Below are 15,810 nucleotides of genomic sequence, written 5' to 3' on the forward strand. Positions count from 1 at the left end.
GTCAGGGAAAGCTTCAGGTCTAGAGAGAATAATTGCTCCAAATTTGTACATGTTGCAGTGCCGTCTCAATGTCCCAGTTGTGTTTTGCCAAACGGAGCCACTATTTACATATGAGTGCGGCAGGATTAGTAGCTCCATCATGATGAATGCAGTGTTTGAAAAAGGAATGGCATTTATTTTACCAGGAACACATGTAGTAAGCTGCGTAGAGGGAAATCCACATCGTTCCACTGTGACATGTTATTAATAGATTCTTATGCACTTCTGTTCAAATGGTTTAGTCGACACACAACTCACCTAGCGTGATTAAGCGTTTGGAGCCAAAAACTATAATAAGTAATTGCATTTCATACACGTGTTGTGTGAAATCTTAATCTAATTATTGTGATGTTGTATAACGTATATACTGTGAAAAACAGGGCCTCGATGTTTACGTGTTGTTTTAGTGACAATTTTATACCATTTTCTTCAGTGGGTATTTTTCACAATACTACTGAGGTTAATATATACTTTTAATGGGGAAGTTTGGCAAGCTAAAGTGTCGTCAAGTTGTAGCCTCGGAGATCGTAGCCCTGTCTGTCTCTTTCTTCCTCTCCGTCCTTCTCACGCTCTCCCTCCGTCCTCGGATCGCCATGATGTCATTCAGTGCCCGCCGTGGAGGCCAAGTCATTAAAGCATGTCTGGAAAAATGTGATACTGAAGCGAAGAAAAGTTTGCCAGAGGAACATGAGTGCGAAGAAAATATTCACTATCAGAGGCCGAGAGCCGTTCAGTACACAGCAATTCCAATACACATATATTTTATAATAAATAATGGAGGGAGGCGCACACATCCGTTACAAGGCTGAAACTTGGCTCTCAATCTTGATACTTCAAAAAGCTTCTCCGTATTGTCTTTCCGAAGCCTCCCAGCGCTCACCCTTGACACGGTTCGGTTTGACAACAAGGAGTCGACAGGAGGAGTTGTTTACTATTTTACCATTGTCTTGCGTTCCACGGGCTCAGCGTATTTCACCTCCTATTAGCTCCTATATCACATTGAGACATTGTTTGTTTCCATATCCAACTCAAAGCCATCAAGCAACAGAAAGGCAAGCAGGGCGTTGGCCCAACCTCCTGTGATCAGAACCAGGCATGACAGTCCACGGAAAGCAATAAAGCAGAGTAACAAAGCAACCAACGCGTTCCCCGACGTAAGCCTAGCACGTCGTCACAGATTTACCGGGAAGTTAATTTAAAGGCCATTAGGTCCTAATAAAACAACTCTCCTTTTCTCCTCAAGTACCATTTGGTTTTATTGTTTCTCTCTGTATGTCGAGAACTCCCGAGATCACTGCGGTGTAACGTATTGACATAAACAAACCGTAAAGAATAATGAATTTGCTGAAAGGCTGACGGAGCCCCAGCCTGCACATCCATCAGCCGCTGTACCCTAGAGAAAACAGTGTAAAGGTCTGTGTGTGCCTGTGTGTGTGTGTGTGTGTGTGTGTGTGTGTGTGTGTGTTTGCGTCTGTGTGTGTGTGTGCACCTGTGTGTGCCTGTGTGCCTCTGTGTCTGTGTGCATGTGCGTGTGCGTGTGTACCTATATGTCTCTGTGCCTGTGTGCATGTGTGTGTGCGTGTATGTGTGTGTGTGTCCAAAACAAACCCTGGCCACGTGCAGACCAGAACAGCTGGGCTTTATGCACAGCTACAGCCATCTTGGCTACTGCGGTCCCAGTGCCCAACATACCTAATACACACACTTACTCTCACACACGCACACATGCTGTGCACCTTTCCCCCTTCCACACAGCATAGGCCGTTCCTGTGAGCGTTCTTCTGCCTTTTAGGCACTATTTTCAGAGTGACTACACAGTGTTTTGACACATTACGTTTGTTGGAGTCCATCTTGGAATCTTGGAAGCTCTGTAGGAGTATTTTAATGTAGTGGAACGTAACCCAGCTGAAACAGGCAGCACCGGGAACACACAAACACACACACACAAACACACGCAATTTAACTCTAGCTTGCTAGTGTAATGGAGGGAGAAAAGGCCTCCAGGGTTGACCTCACTCCCAATGCCTTAAGAGGTCAGAACCGCCGACATGAATGGCTATATCGCAGCGCTCACGTATGCGCTGTGTGCACACACAAGTTTCAGTGCCTGGAACTGTTCATTGCCAGAAGAAGGCCACAGTTATCCAGGCCTCTCAGCTATAAAGCTGTAGGAACCATGGAGCCATAACTTCAGTTGGAACCTTTGTGTTTCCACTCACAGTTCGTCATGATGATGATGATAATGGTGGATAACGATAATGGTTATCCAAGTCAGGGCACAAACACACACAAGTCAATCGGTTTAATGACAGGACGTGGTTCACGTTTCGTTTTTTTAGTGGCGCAATTAATCAACGTCCATTGAGAAAAATATCATCTGTCGTTGGTATTAGTGTGTCATTACTTGCGTGTGCAGGTAACTGTATCCAAACTGTATCCAAGTGAGACACAGCAGGGTTTCTCAGATTTAGGGACCTTAAAACTAAAATGAAGATTTGCAAGTGAGTGCCCTACTGAGATCCATGATCCATCAACCTTTGGACGGATCACCATGTAATATCTACCAATGAAAAAAAAAATGTGTTGAAGGTTTAGTGTTAACCCTTCCCGCATCTCTCTATGTGTTCCAAGTGGCTGTTCCTGTAAGGCACAAATGCAAAAGCTCCAAATCCGTTTACCTCCCATTGCGTATGGATCTCTCATTCCTCACGGATACCTAGTAAAGTTCCACTTACGTTGTAGAAAAGCGTGCATGATTAACAACTGGCCCTAGCCCAGTGGTAATTTAATATTCAGTTGTTCTTTGGTCTTGATAAATCCAAGACATTTCCAATTGGAATTGGAAACAAATATTGTGGAAGAAATTTAGGCAGGATTCTGGGAATAATAAAAAATAAGGGTTGAAGAGGGGTTGCCTGAACTTTTGTCTATAAGATGATGTAGCGAGGGAGTGTTGGGCACCCAAAAACAGAGGGATCAGAAGAGAGGATGAAGGAAAAAAGGACTTTACCCACTCCACTCCTTTCATTTTAAACGCTGATCCGTAGATATTCAATATTCAAAGGAAACCTTGAATACCTTGAACAACCTATCTTGCAAATAACTTCCAGTTGCATTAAACCACAGATCTTTTCTGGTTCTTCTACTTGCAGGTACTGGTCTGATCTGGATGGACGACATCGCCTGCGTTGGTACAGAGCTCAGCATTCACCAGTGCAAGTTTCCAGGCTGGGGAAAAAACAACTGTGGACACATCGAGGACGCCGGTGTGACATGCATCACTTAGCATCCTCCTAGCGACTCACAAAGCGCCTCCTCAAACACCTGCAAGCTTCCTACGAGCCACCTAGCTCGCTGAGCTAGCTTGTTGGGTGCACTATAGCTTTACAGCCATTTTTACGCACTAACTTGCTAGCAGCAGCATTAACCTTTACCATTCAAGTGTTATTCAACTTGATGAAGTACTCACTGTCACAACTTTTGACACAGTATATTGGCTGCAAACGTGTACCACTTTACAGCTGCATTATGCGACACACCAAAAGCGCAAACTCTATCCTTAGCCAGTATTTGTGGAGGTGTTGATGGAATCTGGGCTTCTCACGTTGTCTAAGGACCAATACGTGGTCCTTCCGTCAACAATGTTGAAACACCTACATAAATATAAACTCAAAAGAAAACGCCTTGATAGAACAGACTGTCTTTTTGTCGGCAACTAATTTCACCAGCACTATTAGGCTATGTTATTAATTGCTTTTTAACTATTTTTGAACTCTCCCCTTACCTACGCAGGCTCAGCCAAAGCGTAAAACTTTTTTTCCTTTCAAATGAACTTCAATAAACCCTGTGACAAAGTAGATCTGGCACATGGAAACAGACGTTGTTTTGTCGAAGGGGTGTCGCGTCCTTTTATACTCCGAGAAGAGGAAGGATGATTATGACCAGATGGACACATGGACCGCTGCCTCATACGATTTACTACTGTGGGTCTGTCAGTGTCCTCTCTGTCTGTTTCTACAGCCCAGTAGTTGATCTGAATGAACGTTGCGCATCCCCCCCCAACCCCACCCCAACCCCACCCCACTCGCTCCTGACAGAAAATGGAAACAGAGCGGACAATCATTTGGCTGAATTTTATCTCACAGCAAGCCTTCGCTTTTATGTCCCCTGGCCATCCAAGAAAGCTTGCAGCCTTTTCCTTTTTGCACAGTGCTGCTTTCATAGACATGGTCTTCCAGCCAAGAACAACCAAGTTTCCAGAACTCAAGAGATGACACTAACGTCTTCCTGTTTCTCTCGTCTTTAAAGGCTTCAAAGGGAAATGTAAAGATCAACATAGTCTAAAAGGCCAGTGATACATGTTTGACTCCTGATGGGTGATATGCAGTGTTCATAGACCCTTCTTTCCAGTTCCAAAGACAGTTCTGCAATACATTAATGTGCTCCATAGCTGCCAAAACAAAGGCAGTGCATTGCGTAGTACCAAAATACTATGCATGTACTGTACATTGGATACAGGCATTGGTTGTTTGATGAAGACATCCGTTTACCAATGATTGTACTATTGACACATTAAGAAGGAATTGCATGTGTAAAGCTCGACCGAAAAGTTTAACATTGGGATGACAGCTGACCATCAGTTGTAGAAGCCTTTAAAATTAACAAAAAACTAAATATATCCTGTTTGAAAACAGAAAACTCATGGTTTTGCCAAGTGTGTGCCTTTTTTCCATTTTAAATACCTACTAAAATGCTAGTACCTGGGGTAGATACAAGTAGAACAACCTAGCAGCAAAGTGCACAGTCCACTGGCAGCTGCGACACAGTCTGAGTGCCTTTTCTAATAGACAAAAACAAACTGTCATGTTCATTGCTGAATTCAATCATTTGACACAGCGTAACGCGTGCTTTGACACTTCATGCACTCCTCATACATACATGCACACACACGCGCACACACACACATACACACACACACAGTTTCCCACTTTTTTACGGATTGTGTTTTTGTGACCAGATGACACAAACAAAGGGGGAAATAAGGGGTCCGATATGTGACCTCTGTCCTCTGCTTGGAGGTCTTAAGATAAGAAGGCTTTGACTGTGGAGCAACAGCTGGGAAACCCTCAATGTTCATCTGCACTGACAGCCAAAGACACCGTCCAGCTCTGCCTGTATATTTTTCCACCCTCCCATCCATCAATTTATCTTAGGATGAAAATAGATTTTTACTAAGGGAGGTGTGTATGTCGTTTACGCCTATAATAAATGTAACCGTGTCAGTTGCAATTCCAGGTAGCACAAGGACAGTAGATGTATCGGGTGTTTTATAATAGATACTGTATGCACATCCTATGACATGGCTGGGGAAGTACTGTGGCCATCGTTCATTGTTTATCATCACTGTCGGTCCACATTGTTTCAAAGACAGCATTGTGAACTGCTTATGTGTCTTCTGCCTTTTTTCATATGTTTTTAAAGATATTGTACAAGTCTATTGGCTCATTTGAGAGATTGGGAAAGTTTTTCACAGAAGTATTGGTAATGTAATCTGTAGTACGCACTTCTTTATTTCCCAAGTTCATTTCCATTCGAAAAGATGCATGTGTTTGAAGGAAGACTTTCATAGCGAATAATGTATCCACGCATAAAAAGAATGCTTTGATGGGATTTACTGATTTGTCTGTGACCTCTGATCCTCGCTTTGACCCCCGATTTATCAAATTACCGAAGATGCTTGGACAGGGGCTTTGAAGATGCCATGCATAAAAGGCCTTTGAAATGGAAAATACCACACATTGCTGATCACCTAACTAAATCACAGTGTTCCTAACTGTTCCAATGTGTACTTCCTTGGACCAATATTTGAGTGCCCTTGGTTTTTTTTTTACGATTGGATAATGGGTCCTTGATTTGTATGTCATTTGGATTAAGAAGACATGTACTACTACACCCTTGGGACGGATGTTTCCAAGAGTATTCTATACTGATTTATATATATGTTTTCATGTTTGCATTGTGCTGGTCATAAGAGTTGAAATAGATATGCAATATCTATTGATAGATATGTACAGCATGCAAACAAAAAGAAGAGTAAGTCATTCAGTGTTACACCAATAGGTTCATTGATAAAGCATTGAACTTTATCGCCAAAAGAATAATACACAAAATGCTTATATTTTGATATCTGATGTTGACTTGTACCATTTAGATGCTGTAATATTCACTGTTGAAATAATAAAACTTTAGATTTGTTTAAACAGGTGGCCTTGCTTATTTCAACAAATGGAAATTACCTCTGCACATTAACTCAGACGTCAGCCAAAGCAGATGACCCGAAAGACAAGGGAGTCAACAAAGACTTGTGCGTCTGTTTTTGGGTGTGCGTGTGTGTATGTGTGTGTGTGTGTGTGTGTGTTTGTGACGGCACTGGGCAGCGATTAACTGCTATGAATGTTTCCACATGCTGTGGAGAACATACACAATGCTCTGTTTGAGGTTTAGATAATGTGACATGATGACACTGATGAAACACAGGTGATGTCCGAAAAGGATATAAAACCAGGGTGACCTATAGGCTGATAAATATGTTAGGGTGACTGCTTGTTTTTTGTGTACGGGAGGCTCTGATCTGCTACACCATGAATTGGTACGACCACAGGTAACCAAAGGTAAGAGTATCTGTTAAGGTTGACCATGGTTGACCTTTCGACACATCTCACTGGAGTTGTACCAAAACCCCCGGGGGGATATTAACCCACAACATACCCAATAGGGGTAACATCCCCTGGGAACACAGATTGAGGAGTAATTTAGGCTCCCCCAGGGAGATAGAGGAGAAGAAGGGTTGACTGTGGATCAAGTCTTTGACCTTGTTGTCTTTGAACTTGTTGTCTTTGACCTTGTTGTCCTTGCCCATGTTGTTGCCAATGCAATATCATATCTTCACTCACACACGTCTGCAAGAAACGTTATCATTTGAACAACATGTGAAAGCCCTCCTTGCTCTCTGTTTGACCTGACATGACAACAGGCTGCGGCGGAAGCAGCCCATGCATCCTCCTCACCCGTGGCCCTGTTCCCGTCTTTCTTGTGTTGTTTTATTAGTGGTCTTGAGGGGAGTGTTACCCACCCAGCCTTGTTCTATTAAGCTCTCCCACAACATGTGGTGGCAGAAACCACCCACCTACCCACCACACAACCATGATCTCATTTTCCCTTGGAGGGAGCGTGCGATGAATGACAGGAGGAACGAGAGAGAGAGAGGGTGGGTGAGACACAGACACTAGAGTCTCCCCATCCAAACCGCGTTCTCCGCTGCAGACTCCTGCTAATGATGAAATGCTTGTACCGCCATACAGACTCTTTTTTGCATTTACTGTAGGCTGGAGGGCAAATACCCATCTGATGAACACATGTCATGTGGTAAATCTCGTGGTATGGCATTGTAGCAGTTAATACACAGAGGTAAGTGTTTATTTGTAGTAAATCTCCTCTAAGAAAGAACACAACATATAAAAAACAGTACTGAATCTGCTTCTTATATGTCAAATGGCCCACCTTTAGTTATTGGGTGTTGTCTGCTGTTCAGAACATGGAATTTTTGAATATTTTTGCCTGTGTGTGTGTGTGTGTGTGTGTGTGTGTGTGTGTGTGTGTGCGTGCGTGTGTGTGTGTGTGTGTGTGTGTGTGTGTGTGTGTGTGTGTGTGTGTGTGTGTGTGTGTGTGTGCTTTCAATAGCATATTTCATATTTCAATGTATTTATGTGTGTTGCTGATTCCACCCAATTGGCGGTTGGATGCAGCCATTGTAACTAGCTCAAGTTCATGGGCTTCTCCTGTTGCATATGTCTGGAAAAGGGATGGAACAGTCAGATTATCATAAAGCCATCGCATTAGATGTCCTTGGACAGTCTTAACCTGGCCAGAGGCCAGGTTAAGCAAGGTGAGGTGTAGAGAAGAACAGACCGACTTTAGCACACCTATGGGCCTATTTTAATTCACTGCCTTTTGGCTTGTCTGGTTGATATAAAAAGCACGTTCTTGTGTGGTCCACTTGGATTATGTCACTAAATATTTGGCAAGTTTTGATTTTTGGTACCCCGAAAACACGATGAAATAAAGAAAGAAAACACATTTATTTAGCTACACACAAGCATTCATAAACGTAAGAGCAAACATACGAATAAAACAATTAACAAAAAATATATAGATAAATAAATAAATGAACGCGGCCAGTTGGTTTCATTCAACTCGGCTGACCTCTGCTGGCAACACTTTGTTAGTTTTCTCTTCGACTCTGCCGTCCAGTTTGTTCATTTGCGGCATCCGTACATCCGGTATCCGACGTAAATAGCTTTTGAAAGTTCGGCGCGAATTTCACTGCAGGAACTCGTGTCGTTCACAGTCAGCAACACAATAACAGAGGTAAATTAATTTTATAAATGTGTCTGTTAACTGATACAACAGCGTTATAATATCATTTCACACACAGCAGCTAAACTTGCACTCAAATACAGTTATGAATCCGCTAGCATAGAGGCTAACAGCATCGCTTTGCTAAATTTAACTGTCAGCTCTTTCAAATCCCAATGTTTGCTCAAATATACTTTTTTTTCGCAACTCACAGAATGGAGCAGCCTTCCCAAAATAGAGATGATCCTTCGTTTAAGACCCCGAAAAGTGTCCGGACCAAAAGCTATGTGTCCGGCAGCCCGATCACCATCCCAGCCTCGCCGTTCATGAAGAAGCTTGGCAACGGGACTGGCGTCAACGTCTACCTCATGAACAGGTACTACACGTTCTCTCCTCAAACGACCCTTCATCCGCCACACTTCCACACACCATGCGCTGCTCATCTTCAAAAGATCAGCCCTGTTGCAGACACCATCAGACTCTTTACTATCAGAGTCTACTAGGATTCCTGTTGTGTATCACCTTTGTGCAAATGTGCCCCGCTATCCCAAGTGCTATATTAAAGATGTCTTTTAGATGGTAGCAATAGGTTGTCCAACACAAAAGTACTGTGCCGTACATTTTCCACCTCTGTCCCACATCTGTACTCTGAACCTATTATGTATTATGTCATTGTTTCAGGGTAACGTTAGGCAAGTTGAATGCTTCACCGTGGGCAGTGAAGAAAATAAACAACAAATACGCTGGCAAGCAGGTGAATGTTTACCAGGAGCGACTTAACAATGAGGCAAAGATCCTGAAAGGCATCCATCATCCAAACATAGTTGGTAAGGCCATACAGACACGCACTCTATCAGTCCCTCCAGAAAAATGCGGCGTTTTTTTGTGATTGTTGCGGCCAAAAGTCCTTGATTATGCCGCACGTTTTCTTAAAAAATGCGATGAAATATACGGCGTATTTATGCAATGTTATGCGATAAAATTGCGGGATCTTGCAAAAATTGCGGGAATTTCCGAAAAAATTTCAGACTTGCGAAAAATGCAGCTTTTCGATGACGTTCACTTCGTGTAATTACGTCACTTCATAACGTTCCCATGGCAACAGGAGGAAATGGCTGCTCTTGTGTGAAGTAACACTTTTGAACTTTCTGCTAAGATATATGTGACTTTTTTGCAACGAAAATGCGGGGATTATGAAATCATGCAAGCTCCGCATATTTTGCGCGGAAATCGGCAATTTATGCGGTGAAAGTGCGGCATATTTGAAAAAGATGCGGCCCCTGCATGAATATGCGGACTTTGGCTGATTATGCGTTGAATTATGAGATCGCATAATCGCTCCTTCTGGAGCGACTGACTATGAACAACGCAATCTAGATCTTGCTATGAAACAAATGTCAGTCTACATTGTGGACAATGGAAGAAAAATGCTAGGTTCGTTTTACTTAATATATCCCAGATAGAAAATACGGATGTTACAGCAGCAGTAAATAATAAGGGGGTCACAGCAGCAGTAATTACAGGACAGTAAGGTTAAAAGGAATTATAAAGGAGAAAATTTAAAATAAATATAGTACCCGAACATCAGACAGATACAGTTGAGGTAGACATATCGACGGCATATGCTGCATTGTTAAATGCAGCATATGTACATTATTGTCCAATGCAGCAATATACATTATTGTCCAATGTACATGCATGTCCAAAAGTAGGACTCGATGAATGTCGTTAGACCATAGCAACAACACACATGATTGTTGATAATACAAAATTCATATGATTAACGGTGAAGTTATCGATGACCGATATCCTTTGGTTGTTTGTTCCCTTTCAGGCTTCCGTGCTTTCATCACAGCCAAGGACGGGACCAATTGCCTGGCCATGGAGTACGGAGGCGAGCAGTCACTCAACGACCTGATTGAGAAGAGGAAGGCGGAGGGCCTGCAGGCCTTCCCTGCTGCCACCATAGAGCAGGTGGCACTGCACCTGGCTCGAGGCCTGCAGGTAAAGCCCTGAATGTCACTTTCATGAATGACTCATTGTGACTTCCATATGCTGATTGTTGATTCAATATCTTTGTGTAAAGAAGTTTTGTTCTAAAAGAAATACAAATATATGATCAACAAAAATAATATTGGTAAGTGGTTTTAATGTAGTTGGGAAAATGGTACTGGTTATTTTGAGAAGAGCCTGAAGACTATTCAGCAAACATCTCATGCACATTCATGTGAATGTCATGAGTTGTTTTTTTTCTCCTGTGTGCCAATAAGTCACCCATCATCTCCCAATCCAATTTTGCAAAAATGGGTGCTTTACACCAATTTTAGTACAAATTGCTTTGTGTGTTTGCTTAGCTTGTGTGTCTATGATCTACCGTTCTGTCTGACAGTACCTCCACAATGAGAAGAAGCTGCTCCACGGGGACATGAAGTCGTGCAACGTGGTGATCCGGGGCGACTTTGAGACGATCAAGATCTGCGATGTGGGCGTGTCACTCCGGCTGGACGAGAACATGAAAGGTAGCGAGGGCTTTGATGGCGAGCACGGAGAGGCACTGTGAGTCGGTACTGTGGCGGTCAACAGTAGATCCTAATGGGCCGTATTGCTTACTGCTTGATGCAGGAACCAAGCACTCTTGCTCAACAGTAAAGGTTTCAGTTAAATATCAATAATTTGTCTTATAGACGCTTGTGCCCGTTATTTGTATCATTAGGTATAATTCACAATATGAATGAATTTTCATTGAGGAATCAAATTGGAGTTTATTAGGTTGCCATGTACAATGGTTGTATTGTGTGGTGTGCTATTCATCTGAATTTTCCTTCATTCCTGCTTGTGTTGAAAGGAATAAGTAACTCATAGGCTAAATCAATGCTGGTACTGGTGGTTCTCTGAATAAAAGGTATTAAGTCGGCTTGTAAGATGTATCCTACGAGACTCTTCCATACTTGGCTTGTTGGAGTATTCAGGTGGCATCAATTAGGCTTTTCAGTTTGCGAATTGGATTAAAGAGGGACTGAAGATACAGGACTCATTTTGTTGACAAACCAGTGGCCATAGTATCTTTGAACAGATCTACGCATATGGGGTCTACTCGTCATATGGACGGGCTTATGTTGTGTTTATAGTGCCTCTAGTTTGTCTGTATATGTTTTTGTTTCTGTATGAATGATGGACTGTTGGAAGAAAGGACTTGGCCTAGACATTAAAACGTATTCAAGGGTTCACAATGGCTGCCTTTGTTTCGATTACAAGCTTGTGTTTTACTCATTAAGTTGAGCTGCTCTGTGATGCGCACATGTTGGCGACAATTATGATTTTTCTCTTTGTCGATACCTCAATCTAATTGCATTCATCTTCCGCTTGATTCATACATGGAAAAAATGGGGACCAGACCTTGGCCTATTTGTGTCAATAAACACAAACCTCACCAAAGGCGTAAAGGCAAGGCTAAGCATGCGTCTCTCTCCCTCCCCCCTCCAGTGGCTGACCCAAAGGCAGAGTACGTCGGCACAGAGCCCTGGAGCCCAAAGGAGGCCCTGGTGGAAGGGGAGATCACAGACAAGGCGGACATCTTTGCCTACGGCCTGACCCTGTGGGAGATGATGACCCTGGCCATGCCCCACGTGGACATGCTGGATGCAGCTGATGATGGTGATGAGGAGGAGGAGGATACAGGGGACGAAGGTGAGAGACACACGAATAGCACCATGGGATAACAGCGGAAATGGTCTTCGGCAGTGATGCTTAAAGGGTAATTCCGGTGTAAAATGGATTTGGGATATGTTTTGTATGATAAGGATTTGAAACGTTCGTTTTGGAGCACAAAAAACGTATATAGACGCTTTCTTCAGTTGGCTGTTTTTAGCCGATTCTATCAAAACGCTATAAACTTGGAACGATGGGGGCACTGGTTATGGTAAAAACTAAATCACTATTTTAAACCACTTAAAAGGCTAAAAGTAGCCCGACACTTCTTTGGTAGTATAATAAGGGTCTTAACATATAAAACGAGGCATTGAGAACTTTGTAAGTGTACAGATTGTTTATTAAAAAGGACATTTTATACACACAATACCATCAGTAGATCACCCGTCTACGCCATTTTGTATTTAAAACTCGATAGGTAGATTGACGAACACAGAGATTGTGACATCCGTCAGAGACACGCAAGCTCTGCGTTCGCCAATCTACTTATCGAGTCTTAAAAACAAAATGGCGTCGACGGGTGATCTACTGATGGTATTGTGTGTATAAAATGTCCTTTTTAATAAACAATCTGTACACTTACAGGGGCAATTGCTCTGTCGCTAGCTTTGGCACTTTTTAGAGTTTAACACGGTTTTAAACTCAAGAAGTCACGTGATGTCTTAAGCGCCATTGCTGTGTCATATGTCCTTGTGGTTTAACCTGCAGCTGCCTTTTACCTTGATCTCAATTGCTGTGTCTTCAGAGAAATTCACATCAGACACTAGAGGGCGTATTTTGTGCGTGTTAGTCTAATCTCGAAACTGATGTGGTTTTAGAGGAGACTAAACCTGTTTGCAGGATGGAACAAGGCTCCATCATAACCGACACACACACACAGAATTAGTTTTATGAATTATTATTAATAGGTATCATACATTTACACTTATTACACCAGATAGGCCTTTTGCACTGATTATATTTGGCATGAGCAGTGATATTCCACGGCTCACGGGGCCCAGGTCTTGGTCGCGCTGCTCAGCAATAGCTTTACGCTCTTCTACTTTCAAGCGCTTTCATAGATTTTTTAAATGTGCCGGGCTGCTCGGTCTTCTGCTGGGAAATCTACAGTTGAATGTGTTTGACAGATTATCCCAAACAGCCTTTCTTCGGAGCGTGGTGGTGGTGTCTTTCCTTGGATTTTCCACCTTGTCCACAACACCTCGAATGCAGTGCAGCAAATATAATTTTTACTCCTCGTTGTAGTTCTCTATCCGCGACATGATCCTAACTCTCCTTCTCCGAGAATTGAAAGGCGTGACATTACCCTAATGACTCGCATAGGCCTATTAGTTCGTCTTCAATTATTAAGTAATCACGTTTGCATACACACACCAAGAGAAAACAATGACAAGTAATTGATTGACGAAGGTGAGGGCAGATTCCAGACTCAGATTTCCACAAAAAGTAGCCTAGACTATTTCATAATATATGTCAACATTATTAGCGTTTTTATTTATTATAGTTTTATTATATTAAAGTTCACTTTACATTCCCATTAAGTTTTTGTTGGTAATTATAGCACAAAATGCATCCACCATTAAGTTAAGACTGCATCTGCTGGGGTATACTAGAAATCAGAGTGCTTCCGGTTTCCTTGCAGTTTAAACCGAGTCAGCTAGGAATCAGCTGATCCTGTACGAGTCGTTCACAGCAGTCACGTTCAACCCCGTGCGCAGCGGCGTGTTAAACTCCAAAACCTCTGTTTTAAGGAGCACGGTTTTAAAGCGCAGCAATGCTAACTGACAGAGCAATTTGCCTACAAAGTTCTCAATGCCTCGTTTTATATGTTAAGACCCTTATTATACTACCAAAGAAGTGTCGGGCTACTTTTAGACTTTTAAGTGATTTAAAATAGCGATTTAGTTTTTACAATAACCAGTGGCCCCGTCGTTCCAGGTTTATAGCGTTTTGATAGAATCGGCTAAAAACAGCCAACTGAAGAAAGCGTCTATATGCGGTTTTTGTGCTCCAAAACGAACGTTTCAACTCGTTATCATACAAAACATATCCCAAATCCATTTTACACCGGAATGACCCTTTTAAGAGGAGAGAAGTGAATGTTTATATCGGTCTCATCGGGCCGTGTCATACTATCATACTAGACTGGAGACCACCCTGGGAGAGTTTTCTCTATGCGAATGAGACGTATGTTGTTCCAAGTTTTATATTTGCAATTCTTTTCGTATCCTGCAGAATGAGTTTACTAATTATTTCAGAATTGTTGTAAATTACGCCCACAATTGTGTAACAGGTGGTCATCAAATTTATGGCTTGCTGTTTTCTTTCCAGAAACCGATATAACCTCCGGTTTGTACATGTGTATATATGTCCTAGTCATTGCCTGTCTCCTCCGTGCCCTCCCTCCACCCTCTCCGCCCCCAGACGAGTCTGAGGAGTCAATCTTCGACATGGACTCCTACTACGAGCGGCTGGGCACTCGGCCGGCGCTGGACGTGGACGTCCTGGGGGCTGCCTACCGCCACATGGTGGAGCTCTTCTGCCTGTGCACGGAGCAGGACCCCACGCACCGCCCGTCAGCCGCCCAGATCGTCCAGGCCCTCGAGATCAACAGCGAGGCCCCCGTTCTGGATGGATGATGCTAGGACAGATGGGTTGGCGTCCTTTGGTTTACCTTAGGCTGGTAAACCAGATCAGATTTTTCTTTAAATTATTTTTTACATTTCGCTCTAGATTTTCTTTCTCACCTGGCAACACTATGTACAAAACCCATGAGTCAGGGGAATGAGTCGAAATGCAAGCTTTATCACAGGTGGCGAAAAATTATTGCAATATGTTGTTTTCATTGACTGTTATAAGTGTGTCCATTATACTGTCCCCTTTGTATGCATGTTTTTCTACATGTCACACGTGTACTTTTTCCAATTATCTTTCACTGAGATCTCACAGTAAGACGTATGCACTGTAATAAGGTTAATTTTTAAAAAAAACTGAAGCAAAACGGTGTTCGTCTACTTGCCAATAGGTTTGCAAAGATGCAGAACATTGTATAGCAAAGGTCAAAATAGAACAGCCAACTATGCAAATATTACTAACAGAACAATAAATCGTAAATGGAATATACATGGTTGACCCCTCTATAGAAAGTTCAGGGCATGTTATGCCTCTTAACCATGTAATGATCATAAGCTCTCTGGAAACGACTTGAAAGGAAACAGAAATATGTCAGTGGTTAGTTGTATGAGATCGAAAACGACAAAGGTAAGACAATTTGTTGTACTCAAACGGTCAGGTGTTGTTAATGATGGCTTGTACCATTGGAATCTAGACTCTGCTTTCATGACAGCTTCTGGCTACCATGAAATGGTATGCACAGATAAGAACATAACTTGTGTTAGTCTTATTTGATAAACAGGGTGCAACGGGATGCTTTCTCACATCACATTTCAACACCCCTGTTAAGTTTTGAATAGATGTTGCTGCTAACTGTCGTTTATGCAATGAAAGACAACCGGTACTTTGTGGTTCGGTTCTGCCATGACTTTCAATTGAGGAAGTTGACTATTGTAACTCTGGAATACATATCCATCCATTGGCTATGCATATGATGGGATAGGATACAATTATTTTATCCTATCCTAACAATTC

The 15,810-nt window shown here is 42.5% G+C and overlaps 2 protein-coding genes across 2 annotated transcripts in view; both read left to right on the forward strand.

Annotated features, from left to right (window-relative positions):
- Nucleotides 1–6,147, forward strand: part of scara5 (scavenger receptor class A, member 5 (putative)) — a 51,764-nt gene extending 45,617 nt beyond the window's left edge. The window contains exon 12 of the mRNA XM_079753764.1: nucleotides 3,192–6,147. Within this exon, the coding sequence (XP_079609890.1) occupies nucleotides 3,192–3,325 (134 nt within the window). The 3' untranslated portion in view covers nucleotides 3,326–6,147. The remainder of the gene's footprint in view (nucleotides 1–3,191) is intronic.
- A 2,228-nt stretch (nucleotides 6,148–8,375) lies between these two features.
- Nucleotides 8,376–15,377, forward strand: pbk (PDZ binding kinase). Its single transcript, XM_079753145.1, has 7 exons — nucleotides 8,376–8,466; nucleotides 8,669–8,830; nucleotides 9,136–9,281; nucleotides 10,289–10,458; nucleotides 10,844–10,973; nucleotides 11,938–12,141; nucleotides 14,587–15,377. Exons 2-7 carry the CDS (start codon nucleotides 8,670–8,672, stop codon nucleotides 14,799–14,801), a joined length of 1,026 nt encoding a protein of 341 aa, XP_079609271.1. The 5' UTR covers nucleotides 8,376–8,466; nucleotide 8,669; the 3' UTR covers nucleotides 14,802–15,377.
- The last annotated feature ends 433 nt before the right edge of the window (nucleotides 15,378–15,810 follow it).

Source organism: Pollachius pollachius, assembly GCF_949987615.1.
Source record: "Pollachius pollachius genome assembly, chromosome: 16".
NCBI classification, from domain to species: Eukaryota; Metazoa; Chordata; class Actinopteri; order Gadiformes; family Gadidae; genus Pollachius; species Pollachius pollachius.

What these genes read in the sequence shown, in the direction of transcription:
- pbk (XM_079753145.1), top strand. Translation starts at nt 8,670, where the DNA reads ATGGAGCAGCCTTCCCAAAATAGAGATGATCCTTCGTTTAAGACCCCG. An exon ending in AACGTCTACCTCATGAACAG is followed by an intron (nt 8,831 to 9,135) that starts GTACTACACGTT and finishes TCATTGTTTCAG; the next exon opens with GGTAACGTTAGGCAAGTTGA. An exon ending in ACCTGGCTCGAGGCCTGCAG is followed by an intron (nt 10,459 to 10,843) that starts GTAAAGCCCTGA and finishes TCTGTCTGACAG; the next exon opens with TACCTCCACAATGAGAAGAA.